The sequence below is a fragment of the Phaethon aethereus genome, assembly GCF_964289735.1.
Source record: "Phaethon aethereus genome assembly, chromosome: 6".
Taxonomy (NCBI): Eukaryota; Metazoa; Chordata; class Aves; order Phaethontiformes; family Phaethontidae; genus Phaethon; species Phaethon aethereus.
This window is the reverse complement of record NC_138580.1, coordinates 26004633-26026923: the sequence shown is the minus strand read 5'-3', so window position 1 is coordinate 26026923 and position 22291 is coordinate 26004633. Positions and strand designations below refer to the sequence as shown.

The 22291-nt window shown below is 39.9% G+C and overlaps 1 protein-coding gene across 1 annotated transcript; it reads right to left on the bottom strand.

Annotated features, from left to right (window-relative positions):
* Nucleotides 1-7555: 7555 nt before the first annotated feature.
* Nucleotides 7556-16665, bottom strand: RBM45 (RNA binding motif protein 45; the record flags this gene model as incomplete). The annotated part of the gene is made up of 9 exons (XM_082001316.1): nucleotides 7556-7824; nucleotides 9280-9446; nucleotides 9799-9895; nucleotides 11154-11283; nucleotides 12211-12390; nucleotides 12738-12848; nucleotides 14337-14463; nucleotides 14592-14714; nucleotides 16288-16665. 9 exons carry the CDS (start codon nucleotides 16663-16665, stop codon nucleotides 7632-7634), a joined length of 1506 nt encoding a protein of 501 aa, XP_081857442.1. The 3' UTR covers nucleotides 7556-7631.
* Between the last annotated feature and the right edge of the window lie 5626 nt (nucleotides 16666-22291).

The window sequence follows — 22291 nt, the reverse complement described above, 5'->3', positions numbered from 1 at the left end:
ACATCAGACTTGGGGATCTTGACATAGGAGAGACTCATCAAAAAGGCTAACTCAAACACGCAAATGAGAAGTTTTTCTTTTTTCAGCTGACCATACAAGAGGTTCTCAGCATGTCACCTGGCACCTAAACAACACACCCACCGTTGTCCTATACTTCAAAGCACTCTCTTGAGTAAAGACAAAGACGGTAAAGATCCATACATATACTGAAAAGACGCTTGCACCGGCACAGCACCTCACCCCTTGTAGGCTGTGTTTTAGCTTACTCCTGATGTGCAGATACACCACAACGCACTGGTTCAGCAGCATGCGTCAGAGACGCTACGTGAGCACAGCGTCGCCGTCATGCTTGCACAGTAGGACTGATGCTTTCTAAAAAGAGCGGCCTCACTGCACACGTACACAGTACGGATAAGGCTGCAAAGGCGCTGCTTGATGGTCCTGCAGTTTTGGATCTATGGCAGCCTGGTCAGAATTATTTCCCCTAAGCAAATAGAGGAAACCCCCAAATTCTACTGAAAATTTATGGTGAGGCCAAGGGAAAAAAACCAACAAAAACAAAATATGAACTTTTCCCGAGGAACCCCAAAGAAATGGCAACCCCCCTCACAAACAATCTCTGGGCCAGAGTCAGATAGGATCCCATTTTCCAGGCTCAGTCATAAACCCATTTTGTTCACTATGTTCTAACATCTACAACAAATTAAACAGGAATTTTACAGCCTGCTTTAACCATACAGTGCTGCATGAGTTTCGTTCTTCGTGCTGAATGAAACAACTGCTCGTGGGGGAAAAAGCTGCTGGTGAGTCACAAAGGACTGCATCGTGGCACGTACTAGGGGAATGGAGAGAAGCAAATGGAGGTTTCTTAGGCAACCTTTATTCTGCATCTTCCTAACGTTTGAGCATTTCAATTCTAATATTCTTTTTAACATAAGAAATAATACTGCTTTGTGGTTTTTCAAATACACAGTTTCTGTCACTTTAAACTTCTGAACCAATTGCAACAACAGCACTCATTCTCAAATACCCCCTCTAATGCAGAATATTTTTACTGATGCTCCTTTATAAAAAGAACAGGAAATAGAAAAAAACTAGTTGAATGTGGCTGTATCTTGTATTAGAGACTAATTTACTAAATGCTTTAAAATATTTGCTGCATAAGAAACATTATGTACGCTGCATGTAAATCTTATTCTAATTGTATTAACATGATAGTAGGTGAAGTCACGTGACATTACTAGGTGGCTAATTTAGGTTTTTATCCTAGCAGTATTCCGAAACAGCTGACTGTAAAGCACCGAACAGTAAAGCTGTAAGTTTTGAGTAAGCGTGTCTTCCAGTTAAAAAGATTGCTATCAAACTCTCTGCTCCCTCCTCCTCCCACGCGCCCCCCCAAACCCCAGCCGGGGTGTTGCTTTAATGGGTGCATGTCTTCTGCTGTTGGAAAACAATGGAGAAAATTATAGTGAGTTTCACTTGCAGCTTTCAGCTACTCACAGCTGGAAGTATTCCCAATATGTTCTCATTTCCTCCTCCTCTTTGAAAAACAAAACAAGAAAAGGAGGCCATCTGTTGTAGGTAAAAACATAGCTTAAATTAGTAAAAGGACACAAGACAAAACCACTAATTACAAGGTGCTGTGCTTCTGCACATTCACTATTGAGATTGGAAAAGTCAGGGGCTTGGAGCACCGGAAAGGAGGCTGCAAGGATGGTTTCCTAGTAAGAAGTAACATTCTTGGAAAGAATAAGGGGCTGGAGAAGCAGGTGAAGATCGCGGAAGGGGGGATGATCCTGGAGCTCAGGGAGCTGCACAGAAACAAATGCCACAGGCCGCCAGGGACACTGGCCAGCGGGACCCGAGGCTGGAGACTGTGAGCAGCTGCGCGGCACAAATGCGACTTTCTGCCCAGCGCCTGCCAGCGGCAATCTCCCTGCCGGGAAGGGAATCTGAGGCTACCGAACGCTGCTGGCGGGGAGGGGAGAAAAGCAGGTAAGTGCATGAAATTGTAAGATAGGATAAAAGCTCGAATCGTCTTGGTTCTTAAACGCCATTATCCAGTTCTACGATGGGCTGTCATCCACTCTGCCTCCCCTGTGACCCAACCCCCTTATCAATATAAATAACTGTACACTGGCTGTATCTACTCTGAAACCCAGTTCACTAACCCATGCCTGGTAACTAAGGGAGTAGGACCTGCATTCTCACCCCCGTTTTCCTGCGGGCTTTCTCAGAAGGAAACCCTTCTGAAGGTGCTCGGAGCCAGAGGAAGCTACAGAACGCTCCGTTGCCTCTCCCCACACTGATGATCAAGGGACCAGGACTGGAGACACTGGGAAGCGGGATGCATCCGAGAGCATACTTGTCCTCTAGTGTGCATACAACTAGAATTTATCAATTTTATCTGTATAAATTATTTTAATAACCAGGATATTTTCAATTCAACAAGTAGTATTCAGGAATACACAGAAAAGTATTTGGCATTTGAAAATTATCTGTGCAAATACTTATTCAAACTATCTTCATTTATTCTTCATCAATGATGAAATCCTCTTCATCCTGCTGAAATGCTGAATTGTCTGATTCTTACTTAAACAACATATGCATTGAAAGCTTCTTTAAAAAAAAAAAACATCAAAACAAAAAGACCAAAAAACCCCCCAACAACTCAAAACAAAAAACTCCACCTCTAGACACCATACTTTCCCCACAGTTATACCAAAAGACCTCAGGATAAGAAAGGATAAATGTAGAGGCTCTGGTAGTCTGACCCACAGTCAAGTATTCTTTTCACTAAACCGCATACAAAGCATAATGAACACGTTTGGCCCAAATCACCAAAATACTTAAGAATGTACTCGAATCATTTTGTTGATTACAGCTATTTTTCTTAAATCTAGCTTAATACTGTCAGGTTGGCTAGCAGTTTTTGAAACAGTTATTTCATTTTCTTTTAATTTACTCCTGTACTTCAGTTTTCAATGCAATTTGGATCATTAGAAGTGTCTTCTACTTTAACAGTTATAACCTGAATCATTATCAATTAACCAGTCAAGCCAAAAAATGCTGACTCCTTTTTTCCCCCCATCATTGTAATTTCCATCTTAGAGGAGGAATTCAATGAAACACAAGAGAGATATTTCTGTACAAGATTATAGACTACAAGAACAACCACCAGTTTACAAATTTTAATGCCTAGATAGTTTTCAAAACGGCATGTCTGCATTTTCAAAACCAGAAAGTGCCAGAGAGAGAGAGAGAGAGAGAGAGAGAGAGAGAGAGAGAAGATCAACTAAGTAACAATTGGAGAAAAAAAAAAAAGCTGTCACTGTCCACAGGAACCATGTCTAGTCACATTTTCAGTCAGTCAGTCAGCTAGCTGAGGGTCATGTCATTACTTAGTTTCTGTAGAAAAAACACAAGTACAAAAATAGTATCAAAAAGCAACATACCTGTTTTAAAATATATATATATTATAAACCATAATTGTTACAACAGCATATAATTAAGGCTTTCAATATATTTAGAATAATATTAAAATTTGTATACTCTTCTCCAGCATTTGAAGAAGTACTTCTTTCTCTGAGCAGTGTGTGAAAGACAGCAATTTTTCTGCAGTATACTGTTGATACAAAATATAGTTAACTTTTTTTTTATTCTGGACTATATTTCAGCTACAATACAATTACTTTTTAAAAATATTTTTGCACAGAAATAAATAATTAGAAATATACATGTTAGACTTCAGAATTTTAATAAACTAAAGAACTAAAAAAATTAATGCAAATCAAATCAGTGATATGGGACTATTTTCAGGACAAGGATAATAGAAGACAACAACAATCAAGTATTTCATGACAGAATAAATGTTTTTCAACTCAATAACTAAATAATTATTTAAGACACAACACCAAGTGCTTTCAGAAGGGAAAAAATGCAATGAATCCATTTGCTATGGGTTAAAGCCAATCAGCAATGATTATTAAGAGCCACAGAATCCAGCCCTAGATATCTGTGCTTTGCGTTTCTACTATAGTGTAGTTAGACGCTCTGCTTTGTAAGGACTACTTGAAAGCTTCGTGAAAAATGTTTTGGGTGGGGTTTGGGGTTTGGTTGCTGAGGGTTTTTTTGTTTGTGGGGTGGGTTGTTTTTTTTTTTTAGGGGGTGTGGTGGTATTTAAATAGAACTACTAGGTTGCAATTAAAAGAAATTAGTCAGAATTCCACAACACATTCTTCTGAAAGATACCAAATTCTTTCCTCCTCTTCTATCTTCGAGTGATATAATTTATACAACAAGCATCAGAAAATTGCAGAGGTTCTCAGGAAATACTCAAAGCAATGCAAAAAACCTGAGTAGAGAGCACAAGCTGGTCAACACCAAGAACATTAAGATTGCTTCTGCTTTTAGCAACTGCCTAGAAGTACACACTGTAGTTGTCTTCTCGAGCCTACACCGACTCAGAGCAAGATGGTGTAAAGTGATTTCAACCATTAATACTTACTTAGCACAAGAGGGGAGAACCTCACCCTCCAAAAAAACCAACTTACATTAGAACTTAAAAGTAGTTAAGAGAACCTTATTGGTCTGTATTTCCATAATTTCTCTGCTACTTTTAACTACTCATATAAACAATTGAATTTTCATTGACTTGTAGGAGAGCCAGAGCCTGCAAAATTCATTAGATGGATTAGTTTAGTATATTAGTACACAGGTACTCAAATTCTCCTAATAAACAAAGGTTGTTGTAAGACAAGAGACTGTTCTTATGATCAGAAGTTTACATTGCAAGAGCATTATCAGTAGCGTAACATTACCGTAAAACATTTTTAAGAAACAATTTTTAGTCATATTTAAAAAAAGATTATTTCCATATTAAAAATACTATTGGAGAAAAAAATTTCCAGAAGTCAGATAAAAATTGCCTTGAAATAATAAATATTTTATTTAAATTTAATTTATTTTCCTATAGATTCTATTGAGTTCACAGATTTTATTACAGATTTTAATCAGAGAACCTTGTATAGAAAGGAGTATTGCTGAAATCCAGTCACCTTGTTAGAGATAAAAGGCAAGCAATACAACAGGACTTTAGAAGGGGTTTTATTTTTTTTAAGAGGCAATGACTTCCTTAAGTGAAAACTCACAGAAGTTTTAGCTAAAAGATTATTTCCTCAAGCTAAAATTCAAAAAGAACAAAGGTTAATATTCTCACATACAAAAAAGAAAAAAAGCACTAATTCAGAGGTAGAGAGAATACCATCCCCTTTCACATGCACAATTTAAAGCTTTAACTGAAAGTGAAATACAAGTCTCTAAACTACTGCAAAACTTGTTTGTCAGTCAGTCCAATGCAGAGCCATACAGTGGTAAGCTTTATTTAAATGGACAAGCCCTTTTAAAAAGGAGCACAGATGGAGTCTTTCTTTTTATGTACCATTTTGTTTGAATTTGACAAACTGGCTAGGGGACAAAAAGAGAGCAAGTAATTTTGTCTGTCTATCCTTAAGAAGAGATAGATGCTAAGACAGCCTGCTAAAAGACTCCCAATCAGGAACCTGATGTACAGGATGTAACAAGATGTGACACAATAAATTTAGAAAGCTCTTCTACCTGTTATTGTACAGACACAGCAGACAAAGGCTAACCAGCAGGGAAATATTCAGCAGTCATTTACACCAGAATTACAAGTAATCTGTCCAAAACAGTTTTAGGGTGTCCTTCTTTGAACAAGTTAAAAGTAGTGCTTTCTGTTATCTGTAACTTCTCAGAAATGTAAAACCTTGGAAAGGACAAAAAGCTCTGCTGTAATTTTGTATAAGGAGATTATTCTTCAAATAGGACCTTATTTCTTCAGTTTTCTAATTAAGTAAAATGGCACAACTCTTTACAAGGGAGTTCAGGTTTCTAAATAGTCAATAATAGGTACATATTAGAATTTTTGAACATGATTTGAAATATAAAGTAAGTTTAAGCCTTTTGAAAATCCCATTTGGTGACCAACTGCATCTTTTGTCAACTGGAGACCTTAAACAATCTTACAAAAAAAATCACACTGAAAAAATGTGTTCATGTGAATAAAAAAACCCATTTTATATTGACAATCAGAAGGGAACCTCCCAGTCTTCTCACTCTTATCTTTCTCAAAAACAAAGAAAGAAAAAGTAAGGAGAAATCATCTTTTGAATTTTGGATGTATATCATATCTACACTTTTCTATTAAAAAGTGGACAAGGCAGACCTGGTATTACAGTTACACTTTACATGATAGTTTTTCCTGTAGCGACCAAGAGGCTGGCCTTTTTTATTGGAAGTAGAAGTCACATTAGAAACAAACAAAACCTTTGCACAAAGATAAGAGCACGGGTACAAGTTACTTAAAATTGCATTCACCAGAGCTGATGATTAAAAAAAGTTTCAAGTGAGTTTTAGCTACAATTCAAGGCAGGAAAAAATGCTAGAAATCCATTTTTTTAAAAAGCAAGTTGTGTATAAAGACTAAGGCCACCTTTACTAACTGCTGTTTATCAAAGCAACATGAAAGTCCTTAGGAACAAAGAAGGAAGAGAACACTGTGGGAAAACTCTTTTTCAGTCTTTACAACTCCCAGGTCACAAGGAGTATCTACACAAAGAAAAAGTACAAGCAGTGAAGCTTAGGAGAAAAATATTGATGCAAAAAGAGTCAAGGTTTCCTGTGATGTTTTCTGAATGAGTTAAAGCAAAACTGCATGTCTCCTATAAAGATAATATGGCTACTGAAATAATCTGGAAGCTACAGTAATATTTGGGAGTTACTTTGTAGAAAGCAGGGCTTAGCCTTTCCTCCCCCAACTATATTTCTCTTTCGCTAATAGTCCTAATGATATAAATAGATAAATAAATAAATAAACAATGTCATTTGACTCAAACCAATGTTTTACAAGAACAAGTGAATTTTGGTCCCTGAAGTCTAGAAAACCTCTCTAGGAGCTCAGCCAGCTTTCACAGGCCATAAGCATCAATTAATATGTTCTCAAACTAATTATATTAAACATACACCTCAATCCCACTGCAACAGGCTCTGCAATATTTTCTTCACTATCACACATCCCAAATACCCCAGACCTTCAGTTTCACCTGGCAACACTTCCCTGTCCTTCCCACGTCCTTTCTTATTTACCCCTTCCCTCCTCTGCCCTTCAAGGGCTAAACTACATCTTTATCCAACACCATTGTGAGGGCATGTGTTTTTAATGAAAGACAGACACACACACAAGCTGATCTCAGTTCCATTCTTTATTTTTGCATACTCTTCAGTGTTAACCGTTACTCTGATGTACATAAAGTGAACATCCAGATTTATTTTAATCAATTTGTTCATAACTGTTCAAAAATTATAAAAATAGATTTTTACTAAAAGAAAGTGTACGTGTGCATATATAAGTATACACATACATGTATATATGAGTGTGTGTACACATATATATCACAAATTAAATTTCAAGTTGTTAGATAAAAATAGATTTAAAGTTTATCACTACATGTTCATATCTAACATCAAAATACTTTGCCTATCACTATCTCAAGTAGTTGATATGTATTTGAACTTCAGTTTAAGTTAACAGCTCAGACTGGGTACTCACCTGCTCAGTAAGTTCTCTGGCGTTTGTTAGATTCTTCTGTAGGAGAGTCTGCCAACCTTACTTTAAGCCTGACACCATTCACAATCTTGCCATGTAACGCAGTTATGGCATCACTGGCACTTGCTCTGTCTGCAAATTTTGCATAGCCCACATTTTTTCCAGCCACAAGATAAACTTTTATCAAGTGTCCAAAACGACTGTGGAGGAGAGAGAAAAAAGGAAGAAAAAGATAATTTACAGTTTTCCTGCAACACGGATATCTATTATCCAATCTGAAATATAATAGCTTGGTAGCTGCAAAATCAATATTCTCATATGTATGCTGTATTTCCTTGTGCTGCCCTCTTCCAAAATTCCCAATTTTCATATTCCCTTCTCTAGAATTCCAGGCAGGAATAGAAAAAAACCCAAAAGTTCGTAGGCAATGTTTTCTATGGAATATTACATTAGAACCAGAAGCACCAGTGATTTCTCTTATTTAAAAAAAAAAAAAAGTAAAGCTAATCAATACCATAATCTCCAAACACTAAATGGCACTCAAAAAAAACCCACAAAAATAAAACAAAAAAAAAATCCCAAACGAACCAAGAAGAACACACACACACACAAACCAGCAGATAATTCAGAGGCTAAACTCGCATCTCACTTAAATTAACTTGATCATTTGTGATTCATCTTTGAAAAGATCTCTCTGAAATGACTCAGAAAGCAAGCGCTAAAGCTGTACGGAAAAAAACCCAACAGATTGCCAAGTCCTCGGGAGATTCGTAGACAGTTCCTTAAAAAAGTGTTTTTAAAAAATAAATAAAGCCTGCTTGCTGCATACTGAAGTTATACCAGTGTCAAGACTAGGGTGCATAGCCTTTTTCTTCTCCGGCAGCTGATTAAGAAAATACACTGTATCAAATAGGTACAGTTTTAAATTCTACATAAGTGCATATTGTTTCTTTTCCTCTCCCGGTGCTTTGAAAGTATTTTGGCTTTTGAAAGATTTATTGCAAATGCCAGCTATTAGAAAAGGGAAATGTCTTTTTCTTCAAGAGTATACTAAAAATAAATAATAGAAAATACTGGAGAACAGCTGAACTATAGATTTGTTTTAAAGATGGCAAAAGTTGTCTCCCAAGTCTTTGCTCCTCACAAGGAGATAATGTGAAAGGACAGTTGAAATAGTGTCAATAAGATGCAAATCATCAAAATGTTTCAGGATAGATCAGCAAAAACCTCCCTATACTTACTCTGCTACATTACTGGGGAAATTTATCAAAACACTTAAATTCCTTATAAAAATATGTACAAGAAAATACCAAATAAATTAGGCTACAAGAACCAGAAGTACCACATTTTTGGTTAAAAATTGTTAAGAGACTAGACATTTTACTTCAGATTGCATTAATCTGAAGTAAAAATAAGTAATAAAGCTGCTGTACTGATGACATTGCATCTATGCTTCAAGGTGAATTCCATTACACATTTGTTCCAAAAAGCAAGTTACCTGTTGATCACTTACTACTTCTTGATCACTGTGCACTGTCTTTTATGGAAAGAGTTTTCACGATAACAACCTTTTTTTTTTTTTCCCAACATTTATTTTAAATATTTCAAGGGGTTTTTTTTGGTTAGAGAACCCTTATTTGTAAATGGAGTCTTACCAGAACACATCCTCCAATACATTTACAGGTAAAGGATGGGGATGAAAAAGTATGAAAAGCCTTTCCTTCACAGAAGTGTCAGGTGGAACTTTTTTTTTGTGTGGTGGAAGTATGGCATCTGTTTGGGGCTGAAGTAACTGCGAGCCAGAAGTTCCTCCAAATGCCTGCTGAAACAGGGGAAAAAATGCAAGTATAAATTAACCAAGGGCCGGTGGGGGAAAGTCATTTTACCTTATTTACAATTCTTCTTCCTACCACAGGACATAAACAGGCTCTACTAGTTCTCATCTCAATTAACTTGTTTACTTTGAGTTATTTAATTAAATTGGGCAATAAATCCAAGTTAGGTCTGATACCTTTACAGGCAATAAAAATGTACAAGCCAACCAGAGGTACATCTTTAAAATGTAGCACCTAAAACATTTACAGAAGAAAATGAGCAGTGTTCTTTATTGACATATCTGAAGTTTCTTACAACAATTCAGAAGCATATTAACAGTATCCATTATATTAACTTACAGGAGGTGTCCTATACTGCTGAACAATTGCATTGTTATTCCGCAACACTGATGACACATGTGCTGTTACCAGCTGTGTTGCCATTTTTCTGATAAGGCTGCAAAGCAGAAGCGATAAGAAACTATTTTAAAGAAAGATTAAGTTACGGTCATCTTAAATTCAGCAAGAGAAAGCAAGATTTAATGCACATCTGAAAACATCTCTGGAAATCTGTAAACTCATGTAGATAACAAAAATCAAATCAGGCTTTCATGACACTCTAGACATGATCTGAAAGTGTACATGCTAACTGCCACTCACTGAAAACACTCATACATTTCTACATATACAAAACTTTCCTTTGCTCTTTTTAATACACTAGGGGAAGAGAAATTAAAAAATTAACTTTACAGAGCCCACTACATTTTGTGAAAGGTGCCTGAAAGGCAGAAGGGACAGAAAAATTTCACTTGTTTCAATAAAGAATACAGAGATTCAATTCAGAAGTCAGAATATTATCACTGAAAGTTTACTTGCAGCTCCCATTTTCCAGCATTTTTTCGTTGTTCTGTTGCAGAATAAGGAAAAGCAATTGCACTTTTTGCATAGATTCGCAGTCCCTGTTGTAGGACCATGAAATAGTACGAATTATTGAAGAATGAAGGCAATTGTTTGCAAGAAGGATGGTTGCAATACTTTTTTTTTTTTTTTTAGTTAAGATCAGGCATGCCTTTCTAAAGTGAATCTCCCTGTTGTGGCTCCTTACTGTCCTCATTCATATCCCAGAATAGGTTTGACATGAACGACATTCCTTTAGGATGAAACTAAGCCAAAATATTCACTGCAGGAGTGTCCCTAAGCTACTCCAACTTGTAATGGGCATTCAAATCACAGAAAGAGATTGGAAATGGTCAAAGTAAAATCTGACAATCCCCATACAGTGAGGATATCAGATCCTCAGCACCCAACAGTCTTACTCTACATATGTGCTTCACAAGGCTAGTATTTGCAGTACTGCAAAACACAACCAGGAGATCAGGTAGATAAATCTGGTTTTAATACAAAAACCTAATCAAAAACTCATTCCAGCCTTGTTACATATTACAGAGACATTTACACAGATTCTTGCCAAATCTAACATTTTCCAATGTATCTTAAGAATGTATATTTTAATCTTTTCTTTACCAAAGACTAGTAAGTTTCAACAGGCTTATTCTAAACAACAACAACATACCAAAATGCCTAGACTTCAGAAAATACTATCTACAAGTATGAAAAAAGATCACAGTGACATTGCTGTTACTTCTTATGTTACTTTAAAATTTGCTCTCCAGAATACAACTTAGAACTTTCTATCTCTATGTATTGGTACTTACTCTGAGCTATCACTCCCATCTTCTAGGAAAATGACAGTTAATCGATTTCCAGGAGGATACTCAAAACCGTGTAATTTATACTTGGCGTATATAGCTGATGCAGCAGTAGTGTACTGAATGACAGCGTACCCTACAAATACAGTGCACACAGTTTCAGTATGATATGGATAAGTCCTAAGAATAAACTACACTCGTATAAAGCAATATGATTAAACTGCACAGTAGTCACGATGATACAAAATTCTTAAGTCTTTTTACCACACATTACATTACTTAATAGCAACATCACCAATATTTGTGAAGAAAACTTCAGTGGAATCAATTAGTGACAGGTGAGCTATACTTGAAAAGCTGGTAATAAAGCAACACAAGTGAAAACGTGTCTTCTTCCCTAACCCTGAATTAGAAACAAAAACATACACAGTTTCAGTTTAAAATGCAATTATCCCATCAAGGGTGAATCTCAAGTACCGTAAAGTTACATTTTAAGTCTCTGAATCGCTTCCATTTCAAGCTTCTAGGAGAAGAACCCTGTTCCACATTCTTCTCAGCAACAACAAAACAACAAGAAGATTGAAATTAAAACAATCCTTCCAATACAAAACATGATTTATTTGGACTGATTTAATCCAGTTTACTCATGTCAGCTTCTACACACAGACACACACACACACCCCCAATTTGAACACAAAAACTCAAAAGATCTGTTTAGAGAACACTTAAACGAGATGTCTAATAATTTTTGAAACTTTTTCTCCACTTATTCTGCCCAAAACTATTAAATTAATTTGACCAAAACCCACTTCTCATGGTTTTGATTCTGTCCTTCTTGAGATTCTATTATTTGAAAATAAAGGTATTTAAGGCTATCTGTAAACAGGGGTTCAAACAAAACTGAATTTTTGGGTTTATGCATCAGTGATAACAACCATTGATACATAAAACATTAACTCTTTCCAACAAGTGTACTGTATTTTGCAATACAAATGAATTGAAGTAAAATTAAAAGGCATTCCCTTCATAGAACGAAAATATATATATTTGTACTTTTACTTACCACTATTGGTATGAGGATCTCGCTGAACATCACAATATTCCAGTCCTGGGATTAGATCGAAGAGGGCAAACAGCTGCTCTTGGATAAAGGGAAGCCGTGATACCACTGACAGACGTTTGGAGACTGACTCTTGAATTCTGCTGTCATTTTTTTCAAAACTACAAAACTCCGGCTGCCCACCTCAAGAATCAACATAAAAATAAATAATTTGAGTCATCACACCAGCATGCCTTCATTTCATACATATTTTTCATTCAACTTTTAAAAGTAATCTAAGTCAATTGTATACTAAAGGTAACGTGTTTATTTCACCAACACAGGTCAGGAAATAATCAACCAGCTTGAGCAAGGTGAGCCATAAAAATATAGAAACAACACACCTGGCTTGTTTCTAATTCCAACATCCAACCTACTGTTTAAGTGTTGACCTAAGCCTCTGTTAGCTTCCCTTCTTCCAAACTGCATTCTTACTTTGTGACCACACTCACGACTACAAATCATTTTTAGTATAAAAATCTGTGACTTACAAAACAGAAGTGTATTTCCTCGTGGTTCTTGCCTTGTGTTGTTACTATAATAATCATGTTCAAAAGACTCGGATGACTTATTTTTCGGTTCAGCTAAAATCGCCCTGTAGCCTGAAAGAAACAACCACACATACAGCAACACCTCAGCACATCCGAATTACCTGACCAGATCTGCATTCTCCAAGTACTGTATTTAGAAACATATTATTCAGAAAACCCAATAAGTGCTGGCTTTAGGAAAATAACTGATCTATAGCTCTTGAAGTGTACCATAATAATTGTGTGAAAGTTAACACCTTCCACATAGAACTACTCCTAGTCACAAGTTAAGCATGGCAGAGACTACTTGTTGTGGAGTCTCCATCCTTGGAGATATTCAAAAGCTGTCTGGACATGGTCCTGGGCAACCAGTGCCCAGGTGACCCTGCTTGAGCAGAGGGGTTGGACAAGATGACCTCCAGAGGCCCCTCCCAACTTCAACCATTTTGTGATACTTAGCAGGATTCAGAGATGCTCCAGAGGCAACCACCTGAACTTCTGTGCTATTAACAGAAGTTCATGTATGTTTTGCACTAATCTAGGTTTTGATTTTATGAAAGGAAGAGGTATTACTCTCAGGCTATCCTACTAATTTCATTTTAACCTCACAGCAAAAAGGAAATAACATTTAACTGCTAAGTAATCTCAGACTCATATTCCTATGCAAGAATTGTCACAAATACAATTTTTGTAGAACCACTTACGATAGATATAATGTAGAACCACCACATATATTACTGGAGAAAAAAGACAAGACACCCACACAAGAACAACAGAAAAACAACCACATCCACACACAAAGTTGTTTCACATTTGAAATATTCATATTCATAAGCAAACATTGAACAGGAAGTTGGACCGGAAGGCTGCTGTTAGGTGTCCCCAAAAGCCTTTCTTCTCCTGGATAAGCCATCCCAGTTCCCTCCATCTCTCCTCATAAGTCATGTGCTTCAGCCCCTGACTACCTTGGAGGCCTTCCACCAGACTTTCTCAAATTCATTAATACCTTTTTGGTACTAGGGCATAAATGACAAATGGTTGGTCATAAAGCATACAGAATGAAAGACTTTGTAACAGCTTAATCATGACATTAAATGAAAACAAACAAAAAACACCCCAAACTTCAAGCAGGATGAATTTGTTCTTAAATAAACATAGAATCCCTACGGATTATCAAATATATTTTTATATTTGATAATACATACATATATATCAAAAAAATTGATTTAAAATGCATATTCCCAGGAATACATTAAAATGAGGCTTTCCTGTGTAGGAAGCCTACATAAGAGGCCAATAATGCATGAAAGAAAACTCTGTATCCATTTCCAAACTCTTTTCACTGATCTTCCTTGCAGTTTGGTCCTGCAAGAATGAAAATCAGGTGGCTGTTCTCAATGGATGTTAATAATAGTATTTTTTATTTGCAATAGAACTTTGTCTCAAGATGTGCTTATATCGTAAATAAGTTACCTGCAAACAAAACTAAAAATTAAAGGTACATTAATGATGATACACACTTATTGTGAAAAACTTGAAAGAATTCAGTCAGATTCTTACTTCGATCGCACTCTTCAATTGCTCGGGCAGCTTGCGATGGTTTTAAATACCTCACATAGCCCAAACCTTTACTTTCTCCAGTAGTCTTGTTTTTAATAATGCTGCAATATTCAATGTCTCCATAGATCTAGAACAATTAAAAAGCACATTAATTTACAATATTGAAAATGCATTAAAGTTCCATGCGTTCAGCCCTTATGAGAGATTAAGACAAAGGCAATTTAAAACAACAATTAGCAAATAGCAAATCAGTACCTTAAACTTCTCTCGCAGATCTTCTTCTGTATAGGATTTTGGTATCATAACAAAGATTCGTGTAAGCTCCTCATCTTCAACGTCTCGGTGGCTTCCAGAAGCTCTTGACTGTGCAATAAATACCTAATGAAATAATTACATAGACATTAATTACTGGAGAAAGGGTCTTAATCACATATCAACAAGCAGGAAAAATTGTTTTAACAAGTCTTTGTATCTATCTTTCACATAAGCTAGCTTTCCCAATATGGAAAAGAACATCTCTGATCATAAATGCATCTGCAACAAAAAAACTATAAATATAACACATCCCCAATGGTTTCCCAAACAGGACAGAGGCCAGCAGAAGTTTTCACTGGGGGTAATGAAAAATGGTCAGGAATATCAAAGCCTGATTCGGCAGCACTGCCAATGTCACAGGTGGCATGTGAGGTAGAAAAAAACGCATTACTGCAACAGGCCTAGTATAGCGGTAGCAACAAAAAATAAGTGGGCAAACAAACAAACAAAGAAGCCTAGCTGCTTTATTAAAACCTTGCTGCTGCAGTTCACTGCTCACTTAGGCCAGCGCCTGCAGGTCTAGTGCTCTACGAAGGATTGTAAATTCTCACATCTGTAACTGTTAAAATTTAATCTCAGAAGACAACCAGGCAAAAAAAAACCCCACAAAACCCAAACAAATAAACAAACAAACCAAAAACAACCAAATAAGAAAAATATGAACAACCTTCAAAGTAAGCCTCTTGCACAAAAGCAGCAACTGATTTCACACAGCTCTTAAATTATTTTTCTAATAGTCATGCTCAGGAGTAAGGAATACAACTACAATCTTTTGGCTTCTAATGACAAGTTCTTCAGGAAAGATTTTACTGACTCAATTACTTTTTCAAATGAAACGCAGGGAATCTTCTTTCACTGTTCAGAGTCATTCATATCTTCTCAGTACTCAAGGATTGTGAAAACAATTCAAGAGGCTGAAAGCTGCCAGCGAGTTCCACAGATTAAAAAAAAAACATAATTGTTTTGAAAGAACTGCACACAAGATAGAAAACCAATATAAAATATACTCGCAAAGACAGTTCTGTTTATCCACGTTGATCTTGCTTACAACACTTAAAAATATACTGTCTTAGAATGTTTCACAGCGATTCCCTCAAGGTTAAAAAAAAAAAAAGCGCTAGTTTTCAGATACTGCGTTTTCCCCAGGGCTGTTGCAGCCTATGCCACCCGTGGGAACTTCAGGCAAGGGTGAGACCCACTGCAGCTCCTCCTGAAGAGCACCGCCAAGCCCGCAAGCCCCGCAGCCCGAAACCGCCTCGGGTTTGACGCAAAAGGGTGACAGCATCAGCACCAGCAGTGCGTGCGGAGAGAAGGCCACAAGGAGCGGGTCTGACGCTCTCCGTGGCGGCTCGCTGCCTGCCACCAAGCGAGGCGGCGGGTTTTCCAGGGCTGCTCCCGGCGGGCCTGCGCCACCAGCCGCCCCCGCAGCCCGCCCGCCGCTGAGGACCTTCCCGTTGCCCCCGCGTAAGGCAAAACTACATTCGAGCGGCACGCCCGGGGCGCAGCGGCCAAGGCCTGCCGCCCTCCGCAGCCGCCATGCTGGGAAGGGAGCGGGGTACACCTCGGCGGGCCCCGCTCGCTCGCCCCCAGCCCCGCTCCCCGGCAGGCTGGGGGCGGCGCGGCCCGGCGGCGGTACCTTGATGGGCTTGGTGTCGGGGACCAGGCTGCGGCCGTGCATCTCCTCCATGGCCCGACAGGCCTGCGAGCTGCGGGCGAACTTGATGAAGGCGATGCCGCGGGACTCGTTGGTGCGCTTGTCCCGCAGGAGCCAGATGTTCTGGATGTCCCCGAAGGGGGAGAAGCGCTCCCGGATCAGCGCCTCCCCGGTGTCCTTGCCCAGCACCACGAAGACGCGGCTGTTGGGCGGCTCGTCCAGGCACTCAGCCGAGAGGCGGAAACCACTGCCCTCCTCCATAGCGGGGCCGCCGGGCTCCTGGGTCGCCGGGGTCCGCTGACTTTTCTCGGGATCCGGCGAGGATCGGCCGCAGCACCCTTTCCGCCGGGGAGACAACATGTCCTCCGCCTCCTCCGAGCCGGCCGCGCCCCTCCCTGCGGCGGGCGGGGCTCCCCGGCCGCCCCACGCCGGGCTCCAGTGCCCGGCCTGCGGAGGGTGTACGGCGTTACCCTGGGCCGGGCTGTGCGGCGTACCCACTTCCCGGGGAGAAGGGCTGTGCGGCTGGAGCGTCTCCTGGCCTGCCCGGAGCACCGGCGTGTCTACCCATACGGCAGCGGGAAGCAGGAAGTACTGCGCAGAAACGAACCGAGGGTTGGTGCCGAGGGGAGGTGCTTCCGTTCGTCCCCCCCCCCGCTCCCCTGGCAACGCCCGGCCGGGGCGGTGTCTCCGAACCACCGAACGGGAGGCACCTCCGGAGGTGAGCGGGGCCAACCCCCTTGCTTGGGCGGGGCCGCCTGGAGCCGCCTGCCCAGGCCATGTCCAGACAACATTCTGGGCTTGAGGACAATAATCCTCTCCCAGGGATGGAGACTACACATCTCTGAGCAACCTGTGCCAGTGCTCAGTCACTCACACAGTAAAAATGTGTTTCCTGATGTTCAGAGGGAACCTCCTGTGTTTCAGTTTGTGCTCATTGCCTCTGGTCCTGCCACTGGGCACCACTGAGAAGAGTCTGGATCCATTTTCTTTATTGCATCCCTTCAACTATTTATACACACTGATGAGATGCCCCTGTGCCTTCTCTTCTCTGGGGTAAACAGTCCCAGCTCCTCAACCTTTCCTCATAAGAGAGGTGCGCCAGCCATCTTAGTGGCCCTTCACTGGACTGTCTCTAGTATGTGCATGTCTCTCATACTGGAGAGCCCAGAGGTGGACACAGTACTCCAGGTGTGGCGTCACCAGTCCTGAGTAGAGGGAAATGGTCACCTCCCTTGTCCTGATGGTGACACTCCTAATGTAGCCCAGGATACTGGTAGCCGCCTTTGCCACCAGAGCACATTGCTGGCTCATGTTCAACTCGGTGTCCACCAGACTCCCAAGTCCTTTTCTGCAAAGCTGCTTTCAGCCGGTCACCCCCCAGCATGTACTGGTGCATGGGGTTATTCCTTCCCAGGTGCAGGGCTTTGCACTTCCCCTTGCTGAACTTCTTGATGCTTCTGTCAGACCATTCTCCAGCCTATTGGGTCCGTCTGGGTAGCAGCATGACCCTCTGGTGTACTCACTACTCCTCCCAGTTTTGTACCCTGTGTCAATATTTCCCAAACATACTCACTTCTGCTGCAATAATTTACTTAATTTTTAATGAGCCTCCTTCAACCAGAGACTCGCTACACTACATGGTGACCCACCTCCTTTGAAACAGCAGCAGTGTCATAAAGAGAGAGTTTCTCCATGAAGAAACCTTTTTCAAAGCCTTTGCTGCTATAAACAGTGAGGCTTAACGTGCATCTTGTGAGCTCTCAGGATACAGAGACCCAGGGAACTTGATGTATTTCATGGGAAACAAACACAAAAAATATCCAGAAAAAAAAAATTATCTGTAGGAAAATAAGCACACTGAAGAATTCAAAGTTGTTATAAAGTTCATCACAACTTTAATAGTTGGACTCAAAACTAAAGCTGAATTCCTCAGCTGAATACTGGAGCTGTGAGTGCCCTGGGGTGGCAGTGGCCCTGACCACTGCACACTGAGAGGTCAGTGATTGGTCATTTTTGTGGGGGTTAAATGGCGTTCTAGTTTGGGAGCGTAATGTAGACGGTCGATGAGTATTTTTAGAACATATTTTGGATATAGCGGCTGGGTTTCATTCCATGTAACGGAGTACTTTGGAAAATTTAGTAAGCTCCATCTTTGCAAACCAGTGCAAAGTCTTTAGATAAAAGCAAGGTTACGACCCAACACACGCGGAGCAGCGTTTTAGGGCTGGAAGGCGGCATCCCTTCCAGCACCAAGGAGCACATTTGTTTTTTCCAAACTCACGACACCATTTTTTCCTGGCACTGTGGAGCAGAGCCATGACAGGGCTGCAGCAGCACTCAGATTGAAAAGCAAGGGTTTTGGCGCGGGGAAGGTGCCTTCAGAGGGAGGGCGGCACCGCCTGGGGCGCCATGGCACTGTTGTGTGTGTCGTGTGTGTGTGTGTGTGTGTGTGTGTGTCATGTGTGTGTGTGTGTGTCGTGTGTGTGTCGTGTGCGTGTGTCGTGTGCGTGTGTCGTGTGTGTGTGTGTGTCGTGTGTGTGTGTGTCGTGTGTGTGGCCGGCCGTCCCGGCCGGCCGTCCGTCCGTCCGGCCGTCCCGGCCGTTGGGGCCGTTGGCACAACGCACCGCACCCGCCACCTCCCCGCTCCCGCCAGAAAGAAGGGCGCGACGCTTATTCCCGCCCCATGGGGGAGGGGGCTGCGGCGCACCAATCAGGCGAGAAGGCGCTGAGTTGTCTTCTCCGCGATTGGACGTCGCTTTGACGACACCTGCTCTTTGACAGGCTGCGTGTGGAGCGGCGGCAGCGGCGACTCCGCTGGGCCCGGGAGTGCGGAAAGCAGCCGGTGCCCGGGAGGGGCCGGCGGGGCAGCCCTGCCTGTCGTGGCCCCCAAGAGCCGGACGGCGCTCGTGTCTCCTTCCTTCTTCCGCCGGATGGGCCCGGGGGCGGCCGCGCAGACACTTTCCCCCTCTGCCCGGGCCCTTGCCTCTGGAAAGCCCCCTTACAATGAACGTGTCCTGACAGGCGCTGGAGGAGTTGAGTTCTACAGTTCTGAAGACATTCTAGAGAGCACTGCGACCCACAGGGAAGCCCTGAGGTGCTGGTGTGTTTTAGATCGGTCTTCTAGACAAAAGTACGCTGGCCTTTGCCCTTTCCATCGAAGTAGCTCTAGAAGAAGGAACTTAGACAGCTTAACCTCTGAAGTTATGAATAGCAAATTCTGTAATTCTGTGCCTCTCAGAGATGTGGCAAAAAAACTCCATGGTGCTTTTTCCTAATTGTAAATTGAGTAATTAAAAAAAAATTAATTCAGGACCATCAGCAACCTTAAGAAATTGTGCAGCTTAATAAAGTCTCACCCAAACTTACCTTTGTAATTATCTGGGCCCACTTTTCATTAGTTTCACACACATTTTTTATTACTGTGCAAGACAAATATTTTCTAAAACTGCAGAAGGAGATGATAAATGTGACCAACCACAATGAACTTTTCTGTAATATTGTTCAAATTTCCTTTTCTCTCTTTAGATTTTTTACATAGCTGAAAATGATGTTGAAAAAGGCAAGACGATCTTTATTCAGAAACATTCTCAGTGCCATACAGTTGAAAAAGATGGAAAGCACGACACAGGACCAAATCTTTGGGGTTTATTTGGCCACAGAGCAGGACAAGCTGCAGGATTTTCTTACTCAGGTGCAAACAAGAAAAAACGGTAAAATTAACAAGTGATATGGATGAGGTGCAGGGTCGGAGGGAACATACACTTAAAAACCCAGTTTTTCTTTATAGATACAACAGAAAGCCTCACTCACAAGGAGTTACTCTCACAACTGTTTACTTTGCATTACTGCAGATGAATCTGAAATACAGTTTCAAGAAACAAAAATCCTCGGTCCCTATATTAAAAAGAAATTTTACCAATATTTAGCACACCAGGTCAGAAGGTATATAGCTTTCCCAGAACATTGTAGTATCAATGGGCAGATTTTTATTTCTGTTTCTTAAGAGTGCTTTTAGATTTTGTTTGCTGGTCACTACCCTCTACTGGCATCGTGGTGTGCTGCAGTTGTTTTGCTCAGAACGCTTGACTAAATAGTGTCACCTACTAGTAAGCTATGACTTGTCTTGTTTTTTTCATACAGACAGTCTTGCAAAGCAATGGAACACCTAAAAATGGAAAGTAATTCTGTGTGGGTCTCATTGGTTTTATTTATATTATTTTAATATGAATTATATTATTTGAATCAAGCTATTAATTAAAAATACAGTCGTAGTTTTGTTTGTGGCTTTTTTTCTGATTGCTAAGGTGCTTTAGAATTGACTAACTTTTTTATTTTTCTGTGTTTTCTAGGAAATGTTTTGTGACATTCACTTTATACTGGGATTTCGTGGTCAGCATATATTAACTATTTTTTCTCATTAAAAAGTTAGTGAACAAATCATACAGATGTTAGCACAAGTTTTTAAAAGAAAGCCAACAAAGTGGTATCTAAATCCATTTTAGACAATGGGAACAGTCAGCTCTGGAGGACAGAAGAGAAACTTGAAGATGTTGTTATAAGTCTTTCAGTAGTCTTCACTACAACAGTAGGCTTCTGTTGGCAGAGTCAGGTTTTAGTAGGGTTGTAAGGAAACACTAATGGTTTTTCACCACCTGTCCAGAGACTCCAGGAACTGGTCATTGACAACCTTTTTTCTAATGCCTTTCAGTGGAGCATAGCCTTGATGAATTTCATGTCAATCTGTAGATGCTCGCTTTCAACAACTGTAGGAAATTAAAAGTTGGATCTTGTGGAATTACAAAGATACTTAGATAGCTTAAAAGTAGTAAGTAGTTGTATGTGAAATGGTGCAAAGAACTGCAACTCACCATGATGCAAAAAGGATTTATATTGACTTATTAAAGTGACACAAAGACAATGTATAGCTGTACTTTATATTGCATATCCTTTATGCTCGCATTCTTCTTGGATTCTAGGCGTATTATGTTCAGGAACACCACACCTTTGACTTGAAACCATTGATATTTTCATAAACATATGATGTTGGGCCAGCCTTGTATTTTATACTGTTTTTTGTTTTTCAGGAGTTGTCTGGAGTGAGAATACACTGATAGAGTATTAGGAAAACCCTGAGAAATACATTCCTGGTACAAAAATTGTTTTTGCTGGAATTAAAAAGCAGAATGAAAGATCTGATCTTGAAACAACCACTTCATGAAACATTGCTGCAGCAGCTGTAATGTCAGTGAAAAACGTTTTGAATTTTGACTAGCTCCTATGTCAAGTTTTAGTATTTTGATGTTAATTATTCATTTGGGACTGGCCTTATCCACATAAGGATATGTTTTAAGATGCTATGTCCTAATAAACAGCATTGGGAGGCGAGTATTATTTTTATTGTGTTATATATTTCATAGACCTTTGTAGAGGGTAGTATAGAAATACTGTTCATTTCTATAAGGAGATGTGAGAGCCCAACTCTGCGAAATTGTGGCTATATAAATAGAAAGGTGCCTGGATGTATTAGGGCTGACAGCTAAATGCAGTTTTTCTTTTGGAAAATAAATCCTCAGCACTGTCATCTGGGAAGGAACATACCGTATGCAGTAGATAGCAGAATATAACCTTACATTAAGGTTATATAAGAACTATAAAGAACACTATATAAGCATGGTGGAAGTGGAATATCAAGAATATCAGATATTTCCAGGGGACAAGTAACCTTTCAATAGTGATATTGACCTAAAAGAATCTTGAGGACATACCTGAATACCTTTTTGGTTTAAAAATATAACCATACTCACTGTATTATTAGTGTTCCTTTCTGTATTAAAACAGCATAATAACCTACTTGGTCATCTTGCAAAGTTGTGGATTTTTTTTCTCCATTTGAGGCTAATATATTAAGGTATCTTTATCTTTTAACATGGAGAATGAATGAAACTACTTACCTCAAAAAATTTATATTAGCTGTAGATATTTTCAG